At 46.9% G+C, this 22788-nt stretch overlaps 1 gene segment (V, D, J or C); it reads right to left on the bottom strand.

Moving 5' to 3' along the window:
• LOC143936202 (Ig mu chain C region secreted form-like) overlaps positions 1–14982 on the bottom strand; it is a 34385-nt gene extending 19403 nt beyond the window's left edge. The window contains 2 exon segments of the C gene segment in view: positions 5949–6030; positions 14677–14982. Of these exon segments, the coding sequence occupies positions 5949–5991 (43 nt within the window).
• Between the last annotated feature and the right edge of the window lie 7806 nt (positions 14983–22788).

Below are 22788 nucleotides of genomic sequence, written 5' to 3'. Positions count from 1 at the left end.
AAAGCAGGTTGGAAAAGTTCCATAGTTTAGCACAGGGGTCTCCAAACTACGGCCCTCCTGCTGTTCTGGAACTACAATACCCATCATGCCTAGTCCTGTCTGTGAATTGCAGAGTTTTACAATGCCTCCTTGGACAGGTAGTTCCATAACAACTGGAGGGCTGTAGATTGGAGATCCCTGGTCTAGCAGGAGGCACTGGTCATGGCTGACACGACAAGCTAGGAACTCTCTGGATTTTCAGCAGTTATTTTGTCTCTACGTTCGTGTTTGTAAGGAGACAACTAGTGCAGAGATGTACTAAATATTGGGCCCTGACATGCCTTACATGTGTATGCTTATGTTTTCCCTTTTATTTTCCAGGACTGAAGGCTTTCTGTAAACCTGTATATGTAGAATTGATTCCACGCCTAGTAGACCAGCCCTGTTCCTGATCTCTCCATCCTCTGTGATTTCCTAACAAGAACTGGTGAAGTCAGTTGGATACTGGGTGGGACGGATTCAAGCTTGGTTCAGGTTCACTCCCTTGTTGATGGGTTTGGACTGAAGAAGCTTAGATTTCACTTGCCCCCTATTGGGGAGGACAATCCCTCTTATGGAATCAGATGCCCCATCTTCCCTCAGTTGTCTTTCTGGGATGATGTGTAGCTCTAGAAAAATATTATATAAAAGTGTTTAATTGCAGCTTTTATCTATCCTTTAAACAGGGGTCAAGTCCTGGGGAAAAAAGCGTGGGATCTCCCACCCAAGATCCACTCGGCCACCAAAAAAAAAAATGATACGCTCATATGCACGAACACTTCAAAAGTGGTATTTTTCATCCAATTTTTGTATTGTGTGTATGAAGCTTAACTCTTAGTACATAAAAGGAGGGGCCGGCGGGGAGGAGCATCATGAGAGGTCTGACTAAATACAATCTCTTAGCAGCAGGGACCTGATCTACCCGTCAGCTGGCTGTGATTGACAGGTAGATCCAAGCGGAATCTGTCATGGGGCCCCCTACTGGCAATGCCTGAATGGTCAGGTTTGCGGCACTTACTATTGCGAGCTGTCAGCAGCTGCTGGTGTAGCACCTCCCACACAGCTCACATACTTCAAAGTCTTGCAGGACACGACTGCTAATGGGAACTGAGTTACTGTTGTGGAAAAAGTACAGGAACTCCGTTCCCATGCGTTCCCGCAGGACTTGAGCCCTGCCTTTAAATGATCCAATCTGTTGTGAAAAAGTCCATGTAAAAGCTATTTTGGATCATTTTTTGCTCACCTTACTGGAACACCATGATTGGTTTATTACAGGGGTCTCCACTGCAGCCCATGGGCTAGATGTGGCCCCTTGCTTGCCTTTATCTGGCCCTCAGGGCACTATTCCTCCTAATCACACCAATGACGGGGCACTATTCCCTCCCAATGACGGGGGCACTATTCCCTCCCATGGACACCAATGACAGGGGCACTATTCCCTCCCATGGACACCAATGACAGGGGCACTATTCCCTCCCATGGACGCCAATGACGGGGGCACTATTCCCTCCCATGGACGCCAATGACGGGGGCGCTATTCCCTCCCATGGACGCCAATGATGGGGGCACTACTCCCTCCCATGGACGCCAATGACGGGGGCACTATTCCCTCCCATGGACGCCAATGACGGGGGCACTATTCCCTCCCATGGACGCCAATGATGGGGGCACTATTCCCTCCCATGGACACCAATGACAGGGGCACTATTCCCTCTCATGGACGCCAATGACGGGGGCACTATTCCCTCCCATGGACGCCAATGACGGGGCACTATTCCCTCCCATGGACGCCAATGACGGGGCACTATTCCCTCCCATGGACGCCAATGACGGGGGCACTATTCCCTTCCATGGACGCAAATGACGGGGGCACTATTCCCTCACATGGACACCAATGACGGGGCACTATTCCCTCCCATGGACGCCAATGACGGGGCACTATTCCCTCCCACAGATGCCAATGATGGGGCACTATTCCCTCCCATGGACGCCAATGACGGGGCACTATTCCCTCCCACAGATGCCAATGATGGGGCACTATTCCCTCCCATGGACACCAATGATGGGGCACTATTCCCTCCCACGGACACCAATGATGGGGCACTATTCCCTCCCTGGATCCTGTAATACTCACAGTATGTATGCCCTGTACTCTTCATGTGGCTAAGCTTCTGGCCATGCCGGGGTTAATGGCTCCAGGCTGAGCTGGTATGAAAAAAGTTGCCGATAGGGAGAACACCTCCCAACTTTTTGAGATGGGATCAAGGGACACCTATTTGCAAAAGTATGTAGGTATAGGACATACCTTCTGCCATGCCCCCTTAAAGGAGAATTATACAAAATAAATGATAAGTTTTTTTTTTCCCCCATTACTACAAATAGACATTTGCTTTTCTAACACTTTCTCAGCCAATCAGGAAGCGCGGGTCTAATACCCGTCACCTGATTGGCTGAAGGCACAGGCATCCCCATTTGACGCCTAGCGGAACGGAAGAAGAGATGCACAGGAACTATGGAGGATGCAGGAGCCGCCACCTGACCCGCTGCATGTCCCATAGCTCACCGCCGTCACCCGTTGCCTGACCCGCCACCAGGATGGGGTGAATTCCGGTCAGACAGCGGGTGGGTAGGGGGTCACAGTGGCTGCATATGATGGGCACAGTAGCTGCATTTGATGGACACAGAGGCTGCATTTGATGGACACAGAGGCTGCATTTGATGGACACAGAGGCTGCATTTGATGGACACAGAGGCTGCATTTGATGGACACAGAGGCTACATTTGATGGACACAGAGGCTGCATCTGATGGACACAGAGGCTGCATCTGATGGACACAGAGGCTGCATTTGATGGACACAGAGGCTGCATTTGATGGACACAGAGGCTGCATTTGATGGGTACAGTGGCTGCATTTGATGGGCACAGTGGCTGTATTTGATGGGCACAGTGGCTGCATTTGATGGACACAGAGGCTGCATTTGATGGACACAGAGGCTGCATTTGATGGACACAGAGGCTGCATTTGATGGGTACAGTGGCTGCATTTGATGGGCACAGTGGCTGCATTTGATGGGCACAGTGGCTGCATTTGATGGACACAGAGGCTGCATTTGATGAACACAGTGGCTGCATTTGATGGACACAGTGGCTGCATATGATGGGCACAGTGGCTGAATTTGATGGACACAGTGGCTGCATATGATGGGCACAGTGGCTGAATTTGATGGGCACAGTGGTTGCATTTGATGGGCACAGTGGCTGCATTTGATGGACGCAGTGGCTGCATTTGATGGACACAGTGGCTGCATATGATCGGCACAGAGGCTGAATTTGATGGGCACAGTGGCTGCATATGATGGGCACAGTGGCTGCATTTGATGGGTACAGTGGCTGCATTTGATGGGCACAGTGGCTGCATTTGATGGGTACAGTGGCTGCATTTGATGGGTACAGTGGCTGCATTTGATGGAGACAGTGGCTGCATTTGATGGGTACAGTGGCTGCATTTGATGGAGACAGAGGCTGCATTTGATGGACACAGTCTGCAATTGATGGACACAGAGGCTGCATTTGATGGACACAGAGGCTGCATTTGATGGACACAGTGGCTGCATTTGATGGGCACAGTGGCTGCATTTGATGGGCACAGTGGCTGCATTTGATGGGTACAGTGGCTGCATTTGATGGACACAGAGGCTGCATTTGATGGACACAGAGGCTGCATATGATGGGCACAGAGGCTGCATATGATGGGCACAGTGGCTGAATTTGATGGGCACAGTGGCTGAATTTGATGGGCACAGTGGCTGCATATGATGGGCACAGTGGCTGCATATGATGGGCACAGTGGCTGAATTTGATGGGCACAGTGGCTGCATATGATGGGCACAGTGGCTGAATTTGATGGGCACAGTGGCTGCATATGATGGGCACAGTGGCTGAATTTGATGGGCACAGTGGCTGAATTTGATGGGCACAGTGGCTGAATTTGATGGGCACAGTTGGAGTGCAATTGATGTTTTTTTTCAGAATTTTTCAGTTTGTTTGCACCCCCACCCCTCAAATTTTTTGGAGTACCAGCTGCCACTGGCACAACCAATGTAAAAGTTACATTCCTGGCACGTGCCAGAAATGTAACTGTTTTTTTTTAAAATATATATTTCAATTATTTATTATTAAGATATTTTTCACATAAAAACATTTGATAACATTTAATTTCAAAACCTTATACATAAACATACTTATCATACATATATATATAAAACAACTGTAACTGTTTTTGAAACTGTTAAATCTTTGGGTTTACTTCCGCTTTAATGTGATTTCAGCGCTTTCCACCATCTGAATCATTAGAGATGAAACACTTCCAAAGTTTGCTTTTACAATAAAGAATTAAGCTGCATGAAATATAAGTGGAACCTTGGTTAAAGAGTAACGCGGTTAACAAGTGTTTTAAAAGACGAGCAACTTTTTTTTTTAAAAGAATAAAATTCTGACTCGGTTTGCGAGTGTTGTCTCGCAAAACGAGTAGAATTCAAGCTAATGTGGCGTGCAGTACCGCATTTGGCCAGAGGTGCAGGGGGGGGGCGCCGATGACACTCAGAACGGTTCAGAGTCATTTGCAGATACTCGGAATCACTCAGAAATACTCTATTCTCGAGTGTTTCTGAGCCTTTCCGATTTTCGAGCTGTCCCCGAGTATTTCCGAGGCTCTCCAGCGCCCCCCACCTCTGGCCACATACGTTATTGCATGCAATAGAAGTCAATGCGGAACGAATTATCTTAGTTTTCCATTGACTCCTAAAGGGTAACTCGCTTTGATAAGCGAGTGCTTTGGATTACAAGCATCCTCCTGGAACGGATTATGCTCGTAATCCAAGGTTCCGCTGTATATATATAAAAAAGTTGAGGCTCCAGCTGCATTGTAAACTGTATTTGTGTTTTCCCCGCAATCATAGGTGTTCTGTGAATGGAGTAACGTGGACTCGTCATTCATTCACAGAACACCTCGCTTCCTGGGAAATGAATACAAGGAGAGTTGGAAATAGCTGAGAGAAGAGGAATGCAATCCTTCAGCGTCAGACTGATTGTGGCGGGGAGGATTGCTCTACTCACCAGCAAACACCGGGCTATGCTTTATTAGAGGTATTTCATTGGACGAAAGCTTTGTACCCACTTTTACTACATATACATATTACATCTCAATCCTTATCCGTCAATAAAAATAAAAAAAAAAGCACTCAAGTGCAAATACTGATACCACATTCAGGGCAATGTGCACCAACCCATCAAGTTCAGAAAGTTGTATTGAATTCTTACTATAATTTTACTTTCCTGGTGCCGATCCATAGCGGTATACTACCCCATGTAAGCTGCCATGTTGGCATATAGGAGAATTGTATAAAATACTGTCATTTTACTTTTTCTGGTGCCAATCCATGGCGTATACATGTGCTGGTGCCAGGAAAAACATGCTGTGAATGCAAGTAAAAGCAAAATGCTATATTTGAAATAGGATCTTTTTTTATTTTGTTTTTAAGGCTGTCAACCCCATTGGGGGTTGATTTACTAAAGGCAAATCCACTTTGCACTGCAATTGCACTTGGAAAGGCAGCCGCTGTAAATCTGAGGGGAAGATCTGAAATGAGGGGAAGCTCTGCAGATTTTATCATCCAATCATGTACAAGCAAAAATGCTGTTTGTTTTCCTTGCATGTCCCCCTCGGATCTACAGCGACTGCACTTGTAGTGCAAAGAGGATTTGCCTTTAGTAAATAAGCACCCCCCCCCCCCCCCCCCTTCCCGTCTATTAGCCTTTGGTAACATGTCTACCCGGCCGCTGGGGGCATATTATTCCCTGTAGGGTTTGTCACACATTATAAAACAGTGATGTGAATAAAAGGATAAAAGCAAAAAAAAAATCTACGCACCCGCCACAGTGAGCACGGCACAGATCACAGCAAGCCTGCCCATAGCATGGAATCCTCTTCTCGGTGTCTGCTCTATACTCACCTGCAAGAAGAAATGGACTTTGAGATGCCAAGATAAATGTAGAGGAGAGAACGCCCAGATCTTAAAGGGATACCACCCTTTCTAGTCATTGTAACCAATGCAAATTTCATACATTCGTATTTAGATTATAGTCAAGGAAATACAGCTGAATATACACTATGTTACCAAAAGTATTGGGACGCCTGCCTTTACACACATGCACATGAAATTTAATAGCATTCCAGTCTTAGCCCATAGGGTTCAATATGGAGTTGGCTCCGCCCTTTGCAGCTATAACAGCTTCAACTCTTCTTGGAAGGTCGCCCACAAGGTTTAGGAGTGTGTCTATGGGGATGTTTGACCATCATTGTCCAACCCATTTGGTGGAGGGGGGGGGATTATGGTGTGGGGGTTGTTTTTCAGGGGTTGGGCTTGGCCCCTTAGTTCCAGTGGAGGGAACTCTTAGGCCCCTTTCACACTGGGTCGATGCGGGCATCGGCGGTAAAGCACCGCTATTTTTAGCGGCCCTTTAGCGTCATTTTAGCGGCGGTCTGCGGCCGCTAGTGGGGGTTAAAACCACTCCGCTAGCGGCCGAAAAAAGGGTTAAAACTGCCCGCAAAGCGCCACTGCAGCGGCGCTTTGCCAGCGGTATAGCCGCGCTGTCCCATTGATTTCAATGGGTAGGAGCGGTTTAGGAGAGGTGATAACACCGCTCCTTTCACCGCTCCAAAGATGCGGCTAGCAGGACTTTTTCTCACCGTCCTGCTAGCGCACCGCTCCAGTGTGAAAGCCCTCCGGCTTTCACAATGGAGTGAAAGGAGCTGGATTTTTCAGGCGCTGCACAGGCGCCCCAGTGTGAAAGGGGCCTAACAAAGATATTTTGGACAATTTCATGCTCTCAACTTTGTGGGAACAGTTTGGGGACGGCCCCTTCCTGTTCCAACATGACTGCAAGGTCAATAAGACATGGGATGAGCGAGTTGTATGAGACATGCACAGAGTCCTGACCTCAACCCAGTAGAACACTTTTGGGATGAATTAGAGCGGAGACTGTAAGCCAGGCCTTCTTGTCCAACATTAGTACCTGACCTTTTCCACTTCTGGAAGAATGGCCAAACATTCCCATAGACACACTCCTAAACCTTGTGGATGCCCTTCCCTTCCCAGAAGAGTTGAAGCTGTTATAGCTGCAAAGGGAGGGCCAACCCAATATTGAACCCTACAGACTAAGACTGGGATGACATTAAAGTGCGTGTAAGACCCCTTTCACACTGGGGCGTTTTTCGGGCGTTTTTCAGGTGCTTTAGCGTTAAAAAAAGCGCCTGTAAAGCGCTTGAAAGAAGCTGCAACTGCAGTCCCAATGTAAAAGCCCGAGTGCTTTCACACTGAGGCGCTGCGCTGGCAGGGCGTCAAAAAAAGTCCTGCAAGCAGCTTCTTTGCAGCGCTTTTGGAGCGGTGAATACAACACTCCTAAAGTGCCCCTTTCCATTGAAATCAATGGGAAGCGCCTGTAAAACGCCTGAAAAACGCTATTGGCAGCAGCGTTTTGTGGGCGCTTTTAACCCTTTATTTTGCCACTAGCAAGGGTTAAAAGCGCCCCAATAACGCTTGAAAAACGCTGGTAAAGCGCTGCTAGTTTAAGCGGCGCTTTACGAGCATTTTTCAGGCGCTGACATTGTGAAAGGGCTCTAAAAGCACTTGGGCTTTCACATTGGGACTGCAGATGAGGCTTCTTTCAAGCGCTTTACAGGCGCTTTTTTTTAACGCTAAAGCGCCTGAAAAACGCCCCAGTGTGAAAGGGGTCTAAAGGCAGGTGTCCCAATACTTTTGGTAATATAGTGTACCTACCTGTTGGACAACAGACTTGCATTGAGAGAGCAGCAACAGCATGTACTCAGCAAGAATAGCTCATCCCAAATAGAAAAAAGTATTTATAGGTAGAAGATAGCTTTACTACTTGCTGACCAGGCCTTTTTCTTACATTTGTAGTTTACAAGTTAAAATCTGTATTTTTTCTTAGACAATTACTTAGAACCGCCAAACATTATATATATATTTTTAGCAGAGACCTTAGAGAAAAAAAATGGTGTTTGTTAACATTTTTTGTCACATTATTGCTATCGCAAGGAATGTAAATGTGACGGGAGCCACTTTGGGCAGAGGGCTTGTGGAACCCAGCTTACCTTGGAGAGCTCCCCAAACCCTCCTATGTGTTAGTTATCCTGTGTCTATTAGGGGCACAGGGTGACCGAGAACCCCAGTCGAGTCTGCCTAACCCGACTCCCAGTACAACCACACCAGACTCAGCATGCCCTTTTACCCCTGTTATCCTGGGTTCTATACGTGTGGTTTGTGCTGAAAGAATGAAGGGGATCTTTCACTTGGGACATTAAAGTGGTTGTAAACTCATTTTTTAAACTTTTACCTACAGGAAAGCCTATAATAAGGCTTACCTGTAGGTAAAAAAAATTCACCTCGGTATGTGCCGCTGACTGCAGCGGCGCATGCGCACAAGGGGATTCCCGGCCTGAAAATCCGGCAGTAGACGACCGGCTGGAATGAAATCTCCCGCGCGCATGCGCGGGAGTGACGAGATCGCGGCTCCGGCCACTCACAGCGCCGGAGCCGCGATACCCGGAAGAAACGCAGAGGGAGCATGTCAGCTCCCTCGGCGTGGATCGGGCCAGATGTCGGGGCCTCGTTCTAAGGTAAGTATTTCATAATGAGCTAGTATGCGGTGCATACTAGCTCATTATGCCTTTTGCTTTGCAGGTGTTAAAAAATAAATAAAAAAATAGCGGGTTTACTACCGCTTTAACATTTCTGAATCCCTCAAGAAAATACGAAGATAAATAATTTCACCTTCCAGACTGCTAGATTGTTTGAGGTGTGGCTGTATCCCATTGTTCTATTGTTTCTGTCTGCCTTGAGAGCAACCTATTATGGGATGTATATGTGTATGTGGATTAGCTGGGGGGGGGGGGAATTTCTCCAGAAGCCCCTACTGTCTGTGTGTCTCTTGTTACGGAATATAGTTTACCCCGCCCTGTGTCATTATGTAAAGGAGGGGGGAATTCCTCCAACAGCCCTCCCTGCTGATAGGACGGTCTACTGTTGGAAAGTTGAATACACCTGTGCGTCTTGTTAATGGAGGAGGTAAAGTTTACCCCACCCTGTGTCATTATGTAAAGGAGGGGGGAATTTCTCCAACAGCCCTCCCTTCTGATAGGACAGTCTACTTTAGGAAAGTTGAATATACCTGTGTGTCTTGTTACTGGAGGAGGTAAAGTTTACCCCACCCTGTGTCTTTATGCAAAGAAAGAGGGGGGGGGGGGTTTCCTCTGAGTGTATATCTTTGTACCTGTGTTTGCATCGTACACTAATGCTTTGACAAGTGACTGGGTGGGCTAAGGGATCTTGGATCGTGTTGGTACCAGACAAAAGGAATCTTTTACGGCGGACAGACTCTTCTTGAGTAGGGGTTCCATAACAGTAAATATCCCTTGTGATAATACAGCATGACAGGTCCTCTTTATGGAGAGATAAACCTATCCTACCCTTAAAAGCAAAAGATCAAAAAAAAAAAAAATATTTTGCTTTAACCCGGTTCACGCATATACTGCGGCAGAAGGGCACGTGCAGGCAGAATCACGTACCTGTACATTGCCCTTTAAGAAGCTAGTGTGATCGCGGGTCCCGCGGACTTGATGTTCGCAGGGATACCCGCGATCGTTTCACAGAGAGGAAGAACAGGCTAATGCTAATGTCAACAAGCATTTCCCCGTTCTGCCTAGTGACACTGATCACTGGCTCCCTGTAATCGGGAGCGGTGATCGGTGTTGTGTCACACACAGCCCCTCCCCCACACAGTTAGAATCACTCCCTAGGACACATTTAATCCCTACAACGCCACCTAGTGGATAACCCCTTCACTACCAGTCACATTTACGCAGTAATCATTGCATTATTAAATTGCACTAATCGATGTATAAATGTGAATGGTCCCAGAATCGCGCCAAAAGTGTCCGATGTGTCCACCATAATGTCGCAGTCACGATAAAAATCGCTGCTCGCCACCATTGCTAGTAAAAAAAAAAAAAATTAATAAAAATGCCATAAAACTATCCCCTATTTTGTAGACTCTATAACTTTTGCGCAAACCAATCAATAAACGCTTATTGTGTTTTTTTTTTTTTTTTTACCAAAAATATGTAGAATTCGTATCGGCCTAAACTGAAGGAAAAAAATGTTTTTTTATATATATTTTTTGGGGATATTTATTATAGCAAAAAGTAAAAAAATATTGTGTTTTTTTTTTCAAAATTGTCGCTATTTTTTTGTTTATAGTGCAAAAAATAAAAACCGCAGAGGTGATCAAATACCACCAAAAGAAAGCTCTATTTGTGGGGAAAAAAGGACGTCAATTTTGTTTGGAAGCCACGGGGCACGACCACGAAACTGTCAGTTAAAGCAACGCAGTGCCGGATCACAAAAAGTGCTCTGGTCTTTGGCCAGCCAAATGGTCCGGGGCTGAAGTGGTTAAGAAAAAAAAATATATTTTGCTTTAAGAAAAAAAAAAAAAAATAATGTTTACATGGCCCGAGAATCGGAAGGGATGTCATCGTCACTCTGGTCCTCCAAGGGCATAGAGATGAGCGGTGGCCATCTAGTCACCTCACCGCTTATCTCTATAGAAAAACCCTGTCCATGCCGGATGGTTCCCAGAGCTACCGATCAGTAGTATTAGCCCGGGAAGCGTGGGAGGAAGAGGGGGGGGGCTTAGGCGGATGGCTTTATCTCGCCCGCTGCTTCTAAAAGTGATCTTGTGGAATCTAGCTACAGCCATAACCCCCAATATTAAGCTGTAAAGTAATGATGTAAAGTTACAGTTGGGTGGTTGGCAAGTGGTATATTATAGCAGTGGTCTCCAAATGATGGTTCATAGGCTGGATTTTACCCTTTGCTTGCCTTTAGATGGCCTTTATTCCTTGCACTGTTACCAAGGAAGGGGCACCATTTTTCCCTGTGACACCATCAATGGGGTAATATTTTTACACCATCACCAAAGATGGGGCTCTATTCACCCATTAAAAAAAATCGCTGGCGATTAGACATACCGGACCTTACAGATGAGAATTGGGAGGAACTTCTTAACACATATTTTGTCACTACGCTCTCGGCTAAAGATAAAATGATACAGTTGCGTATTTTTCATAGAGTCTACTACACTCCTTTACGACTTTTCTAAATGCAGAAATTAAACAGTCCTACATGCCATAAATTTAATAGACATATTGGAGATTTGCTTCACATGCTTTGGGATTGTGAAAGGATCCGACCATTTTGGTCTCAAGTAACGCAATTTATTGCAAATAATTTTGAGTTACCTAATATCTGCAGCCCAAAGTGGTGTATCCTAGCGATTTTTGGAGGATATAGATTTGGGCACGTATCAAAAGCAATTTCTTCGTCTTTTGTTGTATTATGCTAGGAAAACAGTGGTTATGCAATGGATATATTCCACACCGGTTCCTCTGGACCAGTGGAAAACATTAATAAATCAGGTATTACCGGTTTATAAACTTACATATGAGGCCAGGGGGTGTGCAGGGTAAATTTATGAAGATTTGGGGGAAATGGACCGAACTAATGGATACATGTGAATACTCTGATGGGGTGCTGAGTTCCGGGGGAATGTAGGACAATAGGATAACACACAAGAATGGGTTTTATGGTACTCCAGGGAACAATTAACTAGATCGGCTTAGACTTTATGAATATTTCTCAGGATTGTGCAAAAATGTAATTAAGTGTTGAGGAGGTTTTTTGTTTTGTTTTGAGTGTTACAGTTGGTGATGTTGGTTTCACTTCTGTTGTATAGAAGGTGACACATTTACAAAATCTGAGAAAAGAAAACGTTGTCTTTATAAATGTATCAGCAATGTATAAGCAATTGTACTTGTAATAAGATTAGCAAGTGTATTTTGTATGTGATGAAGACTAATAAAAAAAACAGTATTAAAAAAAAGATGGGACTCTATTCCTTACACTGACGCATCTATGGGGCACCATTCTTTCCACTGACGCCAAGGATGGGGCACCATTCTTTCCACTGACACCAACGATGTGGCATCATTCTTTCCACTGACACCAACGATGGGGCACCATTCTTTCCACTGACACCAACGATTGGGCACCATTCTTTCCACTGACGCCAAAACGATGGGGCACCATTCTTTCCACTGACGCCAAAACGATGGGGGCACCATTTTTTCCATTGACGCCAACGATGGGACACCATTCTTTCCACTGACACCAACGATTGGGCACCATTCTTTCCACTGACGCCAAAACGATGGGGCACCATTCTTTCCACTGACGCCAAAACGATGGGGGCACCATTTTTTCCATTGACGCCAACGATGGGACACCATTCTTTCCACTGACGCCAAAACGATGGGGCACCATTCTTTCCACTGACGCCAAAACGATGGGGGCACCATTTTTTCCATTGACGCCAACGATGGGGCACCATTCTTTCCACTGACACCAACGATGTGGCATCATTCTTTCCACTGACACCAACGATGGGGCACCATTCTTTCCACTGACACCAACGATTGGGCACCATTCTTTCCACTGACGCCAAAACGATGGGGCACCATTCTTTCCACTGACGCCAAAACGATGGGGGCACCATTTTTTCCATTGACGCCAACGATGGGACACCATTCTTTCCACTGACACCAACGATTGGGCACCATTCTTTCCACTGACGCCAAAACGATGGGGCACCATTCTTTCCACTGACGCCAAAACGATGGGGGCACCATTTTTTCCATTGACGCCAACGATGGGACACCATTCTTTCCACTGACGCCAAAACGATGGGGCACCATTCTTTCCACTGACGCCAAAACGATGGGGGCACCATTTTTTCCATTGACGCCAACGATGGGGCACCATTCTTTCCACTGACACCAACGATGTGGCATCATTCTTTCCACTGACACCAACGATGGGGCACCATTCTTTCCACTGACACCAACGATTGGGCACCATTCTTTCCACTGACGCCAAAACGATGGGGCACCATTCTTTCCACTGACGCCAAAACGATGGGGGCACCATTTTTTCCATTGACGCCAACGATGGGACACCATTCTTTCCACTGACACCAACGATTGGGCACCATTCTTTCCACTGACGCCAAAACGATGGGGCACCATTCTTTCCACTGACGCCAAAACGATGGGGGCACCATTTTTTCCATTGACGCCAACGATGGGACACCATTCTTTCCACTGACGCCAAAACGATGGGGGCACCATTCTTTCCACTGACGCCAATGATTGCTTTACTCTCATTGATAGTGGGACATTTTCTACTGGCCACAGTCCAACCTCTCTAAAGTCTGAAGGACAGAAAACTGATAGATAGATAGTTTGGACACCCCTGACTTACAGCTAAAATAAAAACTAGAGGTATGAATGTAGTCTCTCATACTTATGGACTTTTTCTGGGTCTGCGGTTGGACCTTCATATGCGGTATGTGGTATGTTCTTCATATATTTTTATGGTAGTCACTGTTCATATACTGCCTATGCTGATGGTTCTATTTCTGCCTTTGTTTACTTACAATGTTGGGTGTAGATTTTCTTAAAAGCAATTTATTCACAGGTCTAAAACAGAGAGATTTTGCACTCACATTTTCCAAGAAATAAAATGGCATGTAGAATAAGAGGGGTCATCTGATTTTGTCCGTCACTTTTAATCCGGTCCGCAAGTGTCCTGTTGTCCTCTCCTGGCGTTACCACTGGTTTGTTGTTTCAAAAAAGCCGGCTCGGTGGACGCAGAGGATGTTTTTCCAAAGCGAGGCTTGGTTGACTGTGACACGCGGGTCGCGGGATTGTGACGTCATGGCGGGCGACGCGTTTCCTGAGCGTTCGGGTCGAGGTGGAGAGACGACCGCGCTCTTTCATCAGGCCAATCACTGCGTCGCCCGCCGTGACGTCACAATCCCGCGACCCACGTGTCACAGTCAACCAAGCCTCGCTTTGGAAAAACATCCTCTGCGTCCACCGAGCCGGCTTTTTTGAAACAACAAACCAGTGGTAACGCCAGGAGAGGACAACAGGACACTTGCGGACCGGATTAAAAGTGACGGACAAAATCAGATGACCCCTCTTATTCTACATGCCATTTTATTTCTTGGAAAATGTGAGTGCAAAATCTCTCTGTTTTAGACCTGTGAATAAATTGCTTTTAAGAAAATCTACACCCAGAGGCGCCCCCTTCTCCTTCTTTTTCTCTGTAACAGTCTAGGGGCCTGGTTTCAGCTCCCTGTGGTGGCAGCCCTGCATGTTGAATTCCCACCCAAGGAACAAAAGACACTTTCCTGGGACTTGATAACTAAAAGATCTCATATGTATTATCGTTGCATATAACCTTATACAGACAGCCTTTTTGAGTATATTATTATGTGATTTTTGCGCCTCTACTTGTTGTGTTACTTACAATGTTCTATAACTATTTGAAATCTTAATAAAAATATTGAAACAGAAAAGCTAGCGTTATAATTCATGGGGATATTATAGTATGTATATACCTTTTTAATGCCTAAACTTTTTTTTTTTTTTTGCCATTTAATAATTGGATGTAACTCACTTTTTTTTTTTTTACATTTCTCTGACTGTAGGGTGAGCATGGATGAGCTCCAGCCTGGGATTACTTCTCACGAAGATGAACTCGGCCTGGAATGACATGTAGTACATTTTACGAGAGGTCATATTTCACACATTCATGCGTTTGCTTTTAAATTGGCGACAAATTCGCAGTTCGAGGTGAAAATGTCAATGGACCGGTGGAACCGCAATTTCACAGAAAGAGAAACCGGGCACTTGATCCAATGTTACTCTAGCAAGCATGTAAATACACAGCAGGCATGGAGCAGGCTGCAATGTTAGGACCACTTGCAGAGGAGGAGGAGGAGGAGGAGGAGGAGGAGAGGGGGATTCGAACGCTCAGACTCCCAGATGGAAGGCAGAGACTGTAACCACTACACTGTGAGAGGAGGGAACCTGCCTCTGCCTGCAATTCACATCATCTGCCTGCGGCCAACAAAAATCCCTTCCTCGGTATTACAATATTTTCTCTGTGATACATAAACAGCAAATATATATGATCAATACAGTATAGAAGTGATCTATTCTAAGTTTATGTATCATTTAAATTTCCCATACTCTGAGCTTATGTATCACTTTTATATGACATAGTGTTTTTATCATATATATTTGCTGTTTATGTATCGGAGAAAATATTGTAACACTTACGCCGCGTACACACACGACCGGACTTTTCGAGGGACTAAGTCCGACGGTCTTTCTGACGAACTTTCAGTGGAGTTCCGACGGACTTTCCGAATGAACGGACCTGGCCACACACAATCACACCAAAGTCCGACGGATTGGAACGTGATGGCATACGACCGGACTAGAATAAGGAAGTTCATAGCCAGTAGCCAATAGCTGCCCTTGCGTCCGTTTTTGTCCGTCGGACCAGCACACACACCAGCGGATTTCTCGGTCCAGCGGAGTTCCGGTGGGAAAATTTAAAACGTGTTCTATTTCTAAAGTCCGCCAGAATTTTGGCAAAGCAAAGGTCCGATGGAGCCCCACACACGATCGAATTGTCCGACGGACTCGTTCCGTCGGACCTTTGCTGTCAAAAAGTCCGGTCGCGTGTACGCGGCATAAGGAAGTGATTTTTCTTAGCTGCAGGCAGATGCTGTGGGAAAAAAAAAAATGGAAAAAGTGAAGCAGTCTGAATACTTTCTAGATTCTATTTATTATTTATCTATTTATTTATTGTATTCTAATATCAGGTATCACTTACATAAACTTAGAATATATACTATACTTAAAATTAGGAATAAATGTTTGGGAGTCAAGACCCCCCACCCTAGACTCACCAAAAAGAAAAAAAATAAGAGGCAAGCGGACTATCTCGGTACAAGTAAAGAAGATATATATGAAAAATAAAAAAGCAAATTAAAATAAAATTAACAAAGTTTATTCATAATTGGAAAAAAGTGGCAGTGGGGTCCGTTTTAGACAAGGCACCTTATCCCAAAAATAGGTTACAAAAGTGGGAGTTTGAGGAAATAGGGATTATTGTGGTGCCCACAACTCAAGTAAATAACAGTTTAAGAAAATATATAGTTTATTACAACATATAAAAATAAATATATATATATATATATATATATATATATGTATATATATACACACACACACACACACACACACACACACACACACGTGAAGATACATCAAAACTCAATGCAAGGCCAGAATGGTATGGGTCTTGGTATGCTGTCGGGTCAAGCCTTCCCTACATGTTTCGCCAAAGCATTGGCTTCCTCGGGGGAATAGGACGTGACCAATAATTGAAAGATACCGTATATACTCGAGTATAGGCCGACCCGAATATAAGCCGAGGCCCCCAATTTACCCCCAAAAAACTGGAAAACTTATTGACTCGTGTATAAGCCGAGGGTGAGACATGGCTGTCCATCCCTGTGTGTGTGTCCGTCCATCCCTGTGTGTCCATCCATCCCTGTGTGTGTATCCATCCATAGTGATGGACGAACGTTTCGCCCGGCGGTCGTTTCGCGGCGAATTTCCGACATTCGCGGTCCGCACGTTCGAACGCCTTTTTCCGTCGTTCGCCGCGGCGGACTTACGTGTTTAATGTATACAAGAACTTTAACCTTTGGTGACACGTTTATCATGTGATACAGGACAGCCAATTGAGACATGACAGCACATGGACACTTGTACATTCCCCCTAACCTATAAATACACCCGATCCGGTGGCCATTTTACATTCTTTCTTCTGTTACGATAGGGACAGGTTCCTGTGTGGAGTAGGGAGAGATAAACCACTAGCTATTTGGTACACAAAAGTTCTTTTCAGGACTGGTATAGGTGTTAGGTGTTGATAGGTTTGCTGTGCTGCTGATTCTTGCAGCAGCCTGAGTGTCTTTTGTTAGTTTAGAGAAAGGGAAAGGACGGTGTATGCTACAGGGACAGCCAGATTAGTCTTTCATCATCATCATCATCATCATCATCATTAGCTGTTACTATCAAGGTCCACAAAAGAGCTGTTCCAGTAACCACTAATCGTTCTCTTTTTTTGCCAATTTGTATAGGGACAGGAAGGAAGCAGTGTTGTCAGGCAGTGAGGGTAATTTTAAAGACTTGCTGTTATTATTAGTTCCACAAAGGTTCTTTTCAGGACTGGTATCAGTGGTACAGTAATAGGCTTGTACATGTATAATATTCTTTCTTCCAAATATAGAAAGGATATTATACTTGACTGCTGCCCTTCTGCTGCAGTCTGCTAAACATTCACAACTCACTTGTTCCACAAAAGTTCTTATAAGGACTGGTAACTTGGTATAGGGTGCTACGGTACATAGGCTTGAGTGCGGTACAGTCTGCTGTTCTGTAAGGACCGCTATCGGTCCACAATAGATAGGGTTGACGTGCACCACTGCTGACCGCTGCCCTATACTGCAGCAGTCCTTCAGCGGTATAGGGACTGACGTACAGTCTGCTAATCACTAACACACAACCTGCTTGTTCCACAAAAGTTCTTATAAGGACTGGTAACTTGGTATAGGGTGCTACGGTACATAGGCTTGAGTGCGGTACAGTCTGCTGTTCTGTAAGGACCGCTATCGGTCCACAATAGATAGGGTTGACGTGCACCACTGCTGACCGCTGCCCTATACTGCAGCAGTCCTTCAGCGGTATAGGGACTGACGTACAGTCTGCTAAACACTAATACACAACCTGCTTGGTCCACAAAAGTTCTTATAAGGACTGGTAACTTGGTATAGGGTGCTACGGTACATAGGCTTGAGTGCGGTACAGTCTGCTGTTCTGTAAGGACCGCTATAGGTCCACAATAGATAGGGTTGACGTGCACCACTGCTGACCGCTCACCTATACTGCAGCAGTCCTTCAGCGGTATAGGGACTGACGTACAGTCTGCTAATCACTAACACACAACCTGCTTGTTCCACAAAAGTTCTTATAAGGACTGGTAACTTGGTATAGGGTGCTACGGTACATAGGCTTGAGTGCGGTACAGTCTGCTGTTCTGTAAGGACCGCTATAGGTCCACAATAGATAGGGTTGACGTGCACCACTGCTGACCGCTCACCTATACTGCAGCAGTCCTTCAGCGGTATAGGGACTGACGTACAGTCTGCTAATCACTAACACACAACCTGCTTGTTCCACAAAAGTTCTTATAAGGACTGGTAACTTGGTATAGGGTGCTACGGTACATAGGCTTGAGTGCGGTACAGTCTGCTGTTCTGTAAGGACCGCTATCGGTCCACAATAGATAGGGTTGACGTGCACCACTGCTGACCGCTGCCCTATACTGCAGCAGTCCTTCAGCGGTATAGGGACTGACGTACAGTCTGCTAAACACTAATACACAACCTGCTTGGTCCACAAAAGTTCTTATAAGGACTGGTAACTTGGTATAGGGTGCTACGGTACATAGGCTTGAGTGCGGTACAGTCTGCTGTTCTGTAAGGACCGCTATCGGTCCACAATAGATAGGGTTGACGTGCACCACTGCTGACCGCTCACCTATACTGCAGCAGTCCTTCAGCGGTATAGGGACTGACGTACAGTCTGCTAATCACTAACACACAACCTGCTTGTTCCACAAAAGTTCTTATAAGGACTGGTAACTTGGTATAGGGTGCTACGGTACATAGGCTTGAGTGCGGTACAGTCTGCTGTTCTGTAAGGACCGCTATCGGTCCACAATAGATAGGGTTGACGTGCACCACTGCTGACCGCTGCCCTATACTGCAGCAGTCCTTCAGCGGTATAGGGACTGACGTACAGTCTGCTAAACACTAATACACAACCTGCTTGGTCCACAAAAGTTCTTATAAGGACTGGTAACTTGGTATAGGGTGCTACGGTACATAGGCTTGAGTGCGGTACAGTCTGCTGTTCTGTAAGGACCGCTATCGGTCCACAATAGATAGGGTTGACGTGCACCACTGCTGACCGCTGCCCTATACTGCAGCAGTCCTTCATCGGTATAGGGACTAAGAGTTTTGTCACAGGGTCATTTAAAAAATGACAGGCAGAGGAAGAGGCAGGCCCTTCCGCAGGGGTGGTAGGGGTAGGGCAGGAGCAACAGGCTTGAGCCAAAGTGGGAAGTTGCAGAAGGTGCGTTCAATTACTTTAAAGGATGCACCAGACTTGGTTGAGTGGCTCGCTCAGCCTTACTCTTCTGCACCCTCCTCATCCTCTCGATCTGCACCCTCTTCTTCACTCTCTGCTATGTGCACCCCCAAAGACACTACCACCAACAACACGACCACCACCACCACCACCACATACCTTCCGCTTGAGTCACTGGAATTATTTTCCGATCCATATCAAGAGGACATTTCTGATGCGCAGCCACTCTTGGTATTGGATCAGGAAGAGGAGGTAGCAACAAGCGCTACTCAGCAGTCTGACGCCAGTACCCAGATCAGCCCAAGGAGGAGGTTGGTCCCCGGTGTTGCTGCCTACTCCGAGATCTCTACTTATAGCGGTGGGGAAGGTGACGTTGATGATGACGTGTCTAGTGATGTCACGTGGGTGCCCACAAGAGAGGAAGAGGAGGGGAGTTCAGAGGGAGATATGGACCAGCAGATAGGGAGGAGAAGCAGCAATGACTTACATTGCACAGCAGGGACAAAGCAGACTGCAAATGTATCAGGAGCGAGTCATCGACCATGTACGGTCACATCTGGCGCTCCCAGGACACCGGCACATGGCTCCGCAGTGTGGGCTTTTTTTAACGTGTCCGCTGCTGACAATAGCGTTGCCATCTGCAATCTTTGCAGTCAACGCGTTAGTCGCGGTAAGCCCAATACTCACCTAGGGACGACCGCCTTAAGAAGGCACATGAGCAGCCATCACCGAGCCCAGTGGGAGCAACGGAACACACAAAGCCACACTGCAGGCTCTCACCGTCCAGCCTCGTCTTCTACTTCTCCTTCTCCTCTCTCCTCACAATTGTCCTCCACTCCACCTTCCATCACGCCAAGCTCACATTTTTCTGCAAAAAGGCAGGCTTCCGTGGGCCTAATGTTTGAGCGTAAAAAAATGATGACGCCGGATAACCCTCTTGCCCAACGGTTGGCGGCTGGCTTGTCAGAACTCATAGCCCGCCAACTACTGCCATATAAACTGGTGGACTCGGAGGCCTTTCGCAAATTTGTGGCCATTGGAACACCACAATGGAAGGTCCCAGGAAGGAAGTATTTCTCAGAGAAGGGCATCCCAGAGCTATATGGCCATGTTCAGCGGCAAGTGAATGTATCTCTGGCACACAGTGTCGGTGCCAAGATACATCTGACCACAGACACGTGGTCTAGCAAACACGGGCAGGGAAGGTATATCAGTTTTACTGCCCACTGGGTGAACCTTCTGACGGCCGTCAAGCATGTAACCCGTGGCACCCGTGTAGATTTGGTTTTACCGCCACGGATTGCATGCAGGCCTGACTCTTCTTCTCCTCCTCCTACTCCATCCTCCTCCCTCTCCTCCTCAGCTGCCTCCTCCTTTTCCGCTGCTAGCGTCTCTTCCACTGCACCGCCCAAGCTCCCCAGAACCTATTCCACATGCCAGGTGAGACGTTGCCATGCCGTGCTGCGTCTGTTGTGCCTGGAAGCAAAGAGCCACACTGGCCCGGCACTCCTTTCAGCTTTGCGTTCACAGGCAGATGAGTGGCTAACACCGCTCAATTTGACAGTTGGTAAAGTGGTGTGTGACAACGGTGCCAATCTGCTTAGCGCATTGAAACAGGGCAAAATCACGCACGTGCCGTGCATGGCACACGTCTTAAACTTGGTCGTGCAGCGATTCCTTGTCAAATACCCTGGGGTCCAGGACATCTTGCGGCAGGCAAGGAAAATCTCGGCCCATTTCAGAAGATCTTACACGGCCATGGCTCGCCTTGCTGACATTCAGCGGCGACACCATCTGCCGGTCAGACGTCTTATTTGCGATTGCCCGACGCGATGGAACTCAACCTTCTATATGCTTGATAGGCTGCTCCAGCAGAAACGTGCAGTTAACGTCTACCTGTATGAACTCTGCGAAAGAAACGGTTCTGGGGAGCTGGGTTTTTTTTCACCGCGCCAGTGGCTGCTCATGCGCGACACATGCAGACTTCTGCGGCCATTTGAGGAGATCACCAAACTGGTCAGTCGCAGCCATGGCGCCATCAGTGACATGGTACCTTATGCCTTCTTTCTGGAGCGTGCATTGCGTCGTGTCATTGATCAGGCTGTGGAGGAGCAGGAGCGGGAAGATGAGGAAGTCGCAATGCTGGATGAATTCCCAGGGGGGGCTACTCTATCTGAGACAAGTCAACAACAGGAGTCTGATGAGGAGTCAGAGGAGGATGGTGCCGGGGCGGATGAGCAGGAGCAAGAAGAGCATGCTTTAAACCTTTCTGGGATCCCTGTTGTGCGAGGATGGGGAGAGGAGAATGAAGAGGACGACATTATCCTGGATGATGAGCAGGAGCCAGGCCACCACACCGCTTCCACTTTAGTGCAAATGGGGGCCTTCATGCTCCAGTGTTTTAATAGGGACCCCCGTATAAAAAGCATGAGGGTCAAGGACCAGTACTGGGTGGCAACGTACTTAGACCCCCGGTACAAACACAAAATGGCGGAAATGTTACCGCCGTCGCAGAGGGCTGTCAGAATGCAGCACTTCCAGGCCTTGCTTCGAGAAATGCTGCATTCTGCTTTTGCGTGCGCTGGCAGAGGAGCAATTCCCACTCCCAGAGAAGGATTTGCGGGTACCAATCCAACAGCGCCTGCAAGAAGAGGCCGGTTTGAAGATGTGTTGGTGACTTCGGATATGAGGTCATTCTTTCAGCCGACCCATCGACAGGTGTCATCCGGATCCAGCATCAGGGAACGCCTAGACCGTCAGGTGTCCGACTACATTGGGTTAACGGCCGATGTGGACGCTCTGAGGAGTGATGAACCCCTAGACTACTGGGTGGGCAGGCTTGACCTCTGGCCAGAGCTTGCCCAATTTGCAATCGAACTGTTGGCTTGCCCCTCATCCAGTGTCCTGTCCGAAAGGACGTTCAGCGCAGCAGGGGGGATTGTGACCGATAAGCGTACTCGCCTAGCTCACCACAGTGTTAACTACCTCACATTTCTAAAAATGAATGAGGCATGGATCTCGGAGGAATTCAACACATGTGACCAGTAGACCATGTATATGTCTATAAACTATTTTTTTAATCAAGCACACAGACCTTCTTAATTCATTTGGCTCACTTCCTTGACCCAAAAAAGCACACCGTACTATATGCCCCTACCCTCCTCTTTGAAGAGGTTGAGCGGTGTCATATTTCTACTGGGGCTGCTTATGATATCCCTGTGCTGTGCTGACTTCCTCCTGGGGGTTCTTATTATGAAGGGATCACACTATCCCTGTGCTGTGCTGACTTCCTCCTGGGGGTTCTTATTATGAGGGGATCACACCATCCCTGTGCTGTGCTGACTTCCTCCTGGGGCTGCTTACGGTGCTGCTGTCAGTGCTGTATGTCACGGTGCTGCTGTCAGCGCTGTATGTCACGGTGCTGCTGTCAGCGCTGTATGTCACGGTGCTGCTGTCAGCGCTGTATGTCACGGTGCTGCTGTCAGCGCTGTATGTC

This window comes from Lithobates pipiens, unplaced genomic scaffold (assembly GCF_037356315.1).
Source record: "Lithobates pipiens isolate NorthernLeopardFrog02 unplaced genomic scaffold, aLitPip1_a1.2 Scaffold_28, whole genome shotgun sequence".
Classification (NCBI taxonomy): domain Eukaryota; kingdom Metazoa; phylum Chordata; class Amphibia; order Anura; family Ranidae; genus Lithobates; species Lithobates pipiens.
Note: the sequence above shows the minus strand (reverse complement) of the source record. Positions and strands in the feature narration are given on the sequence as shown.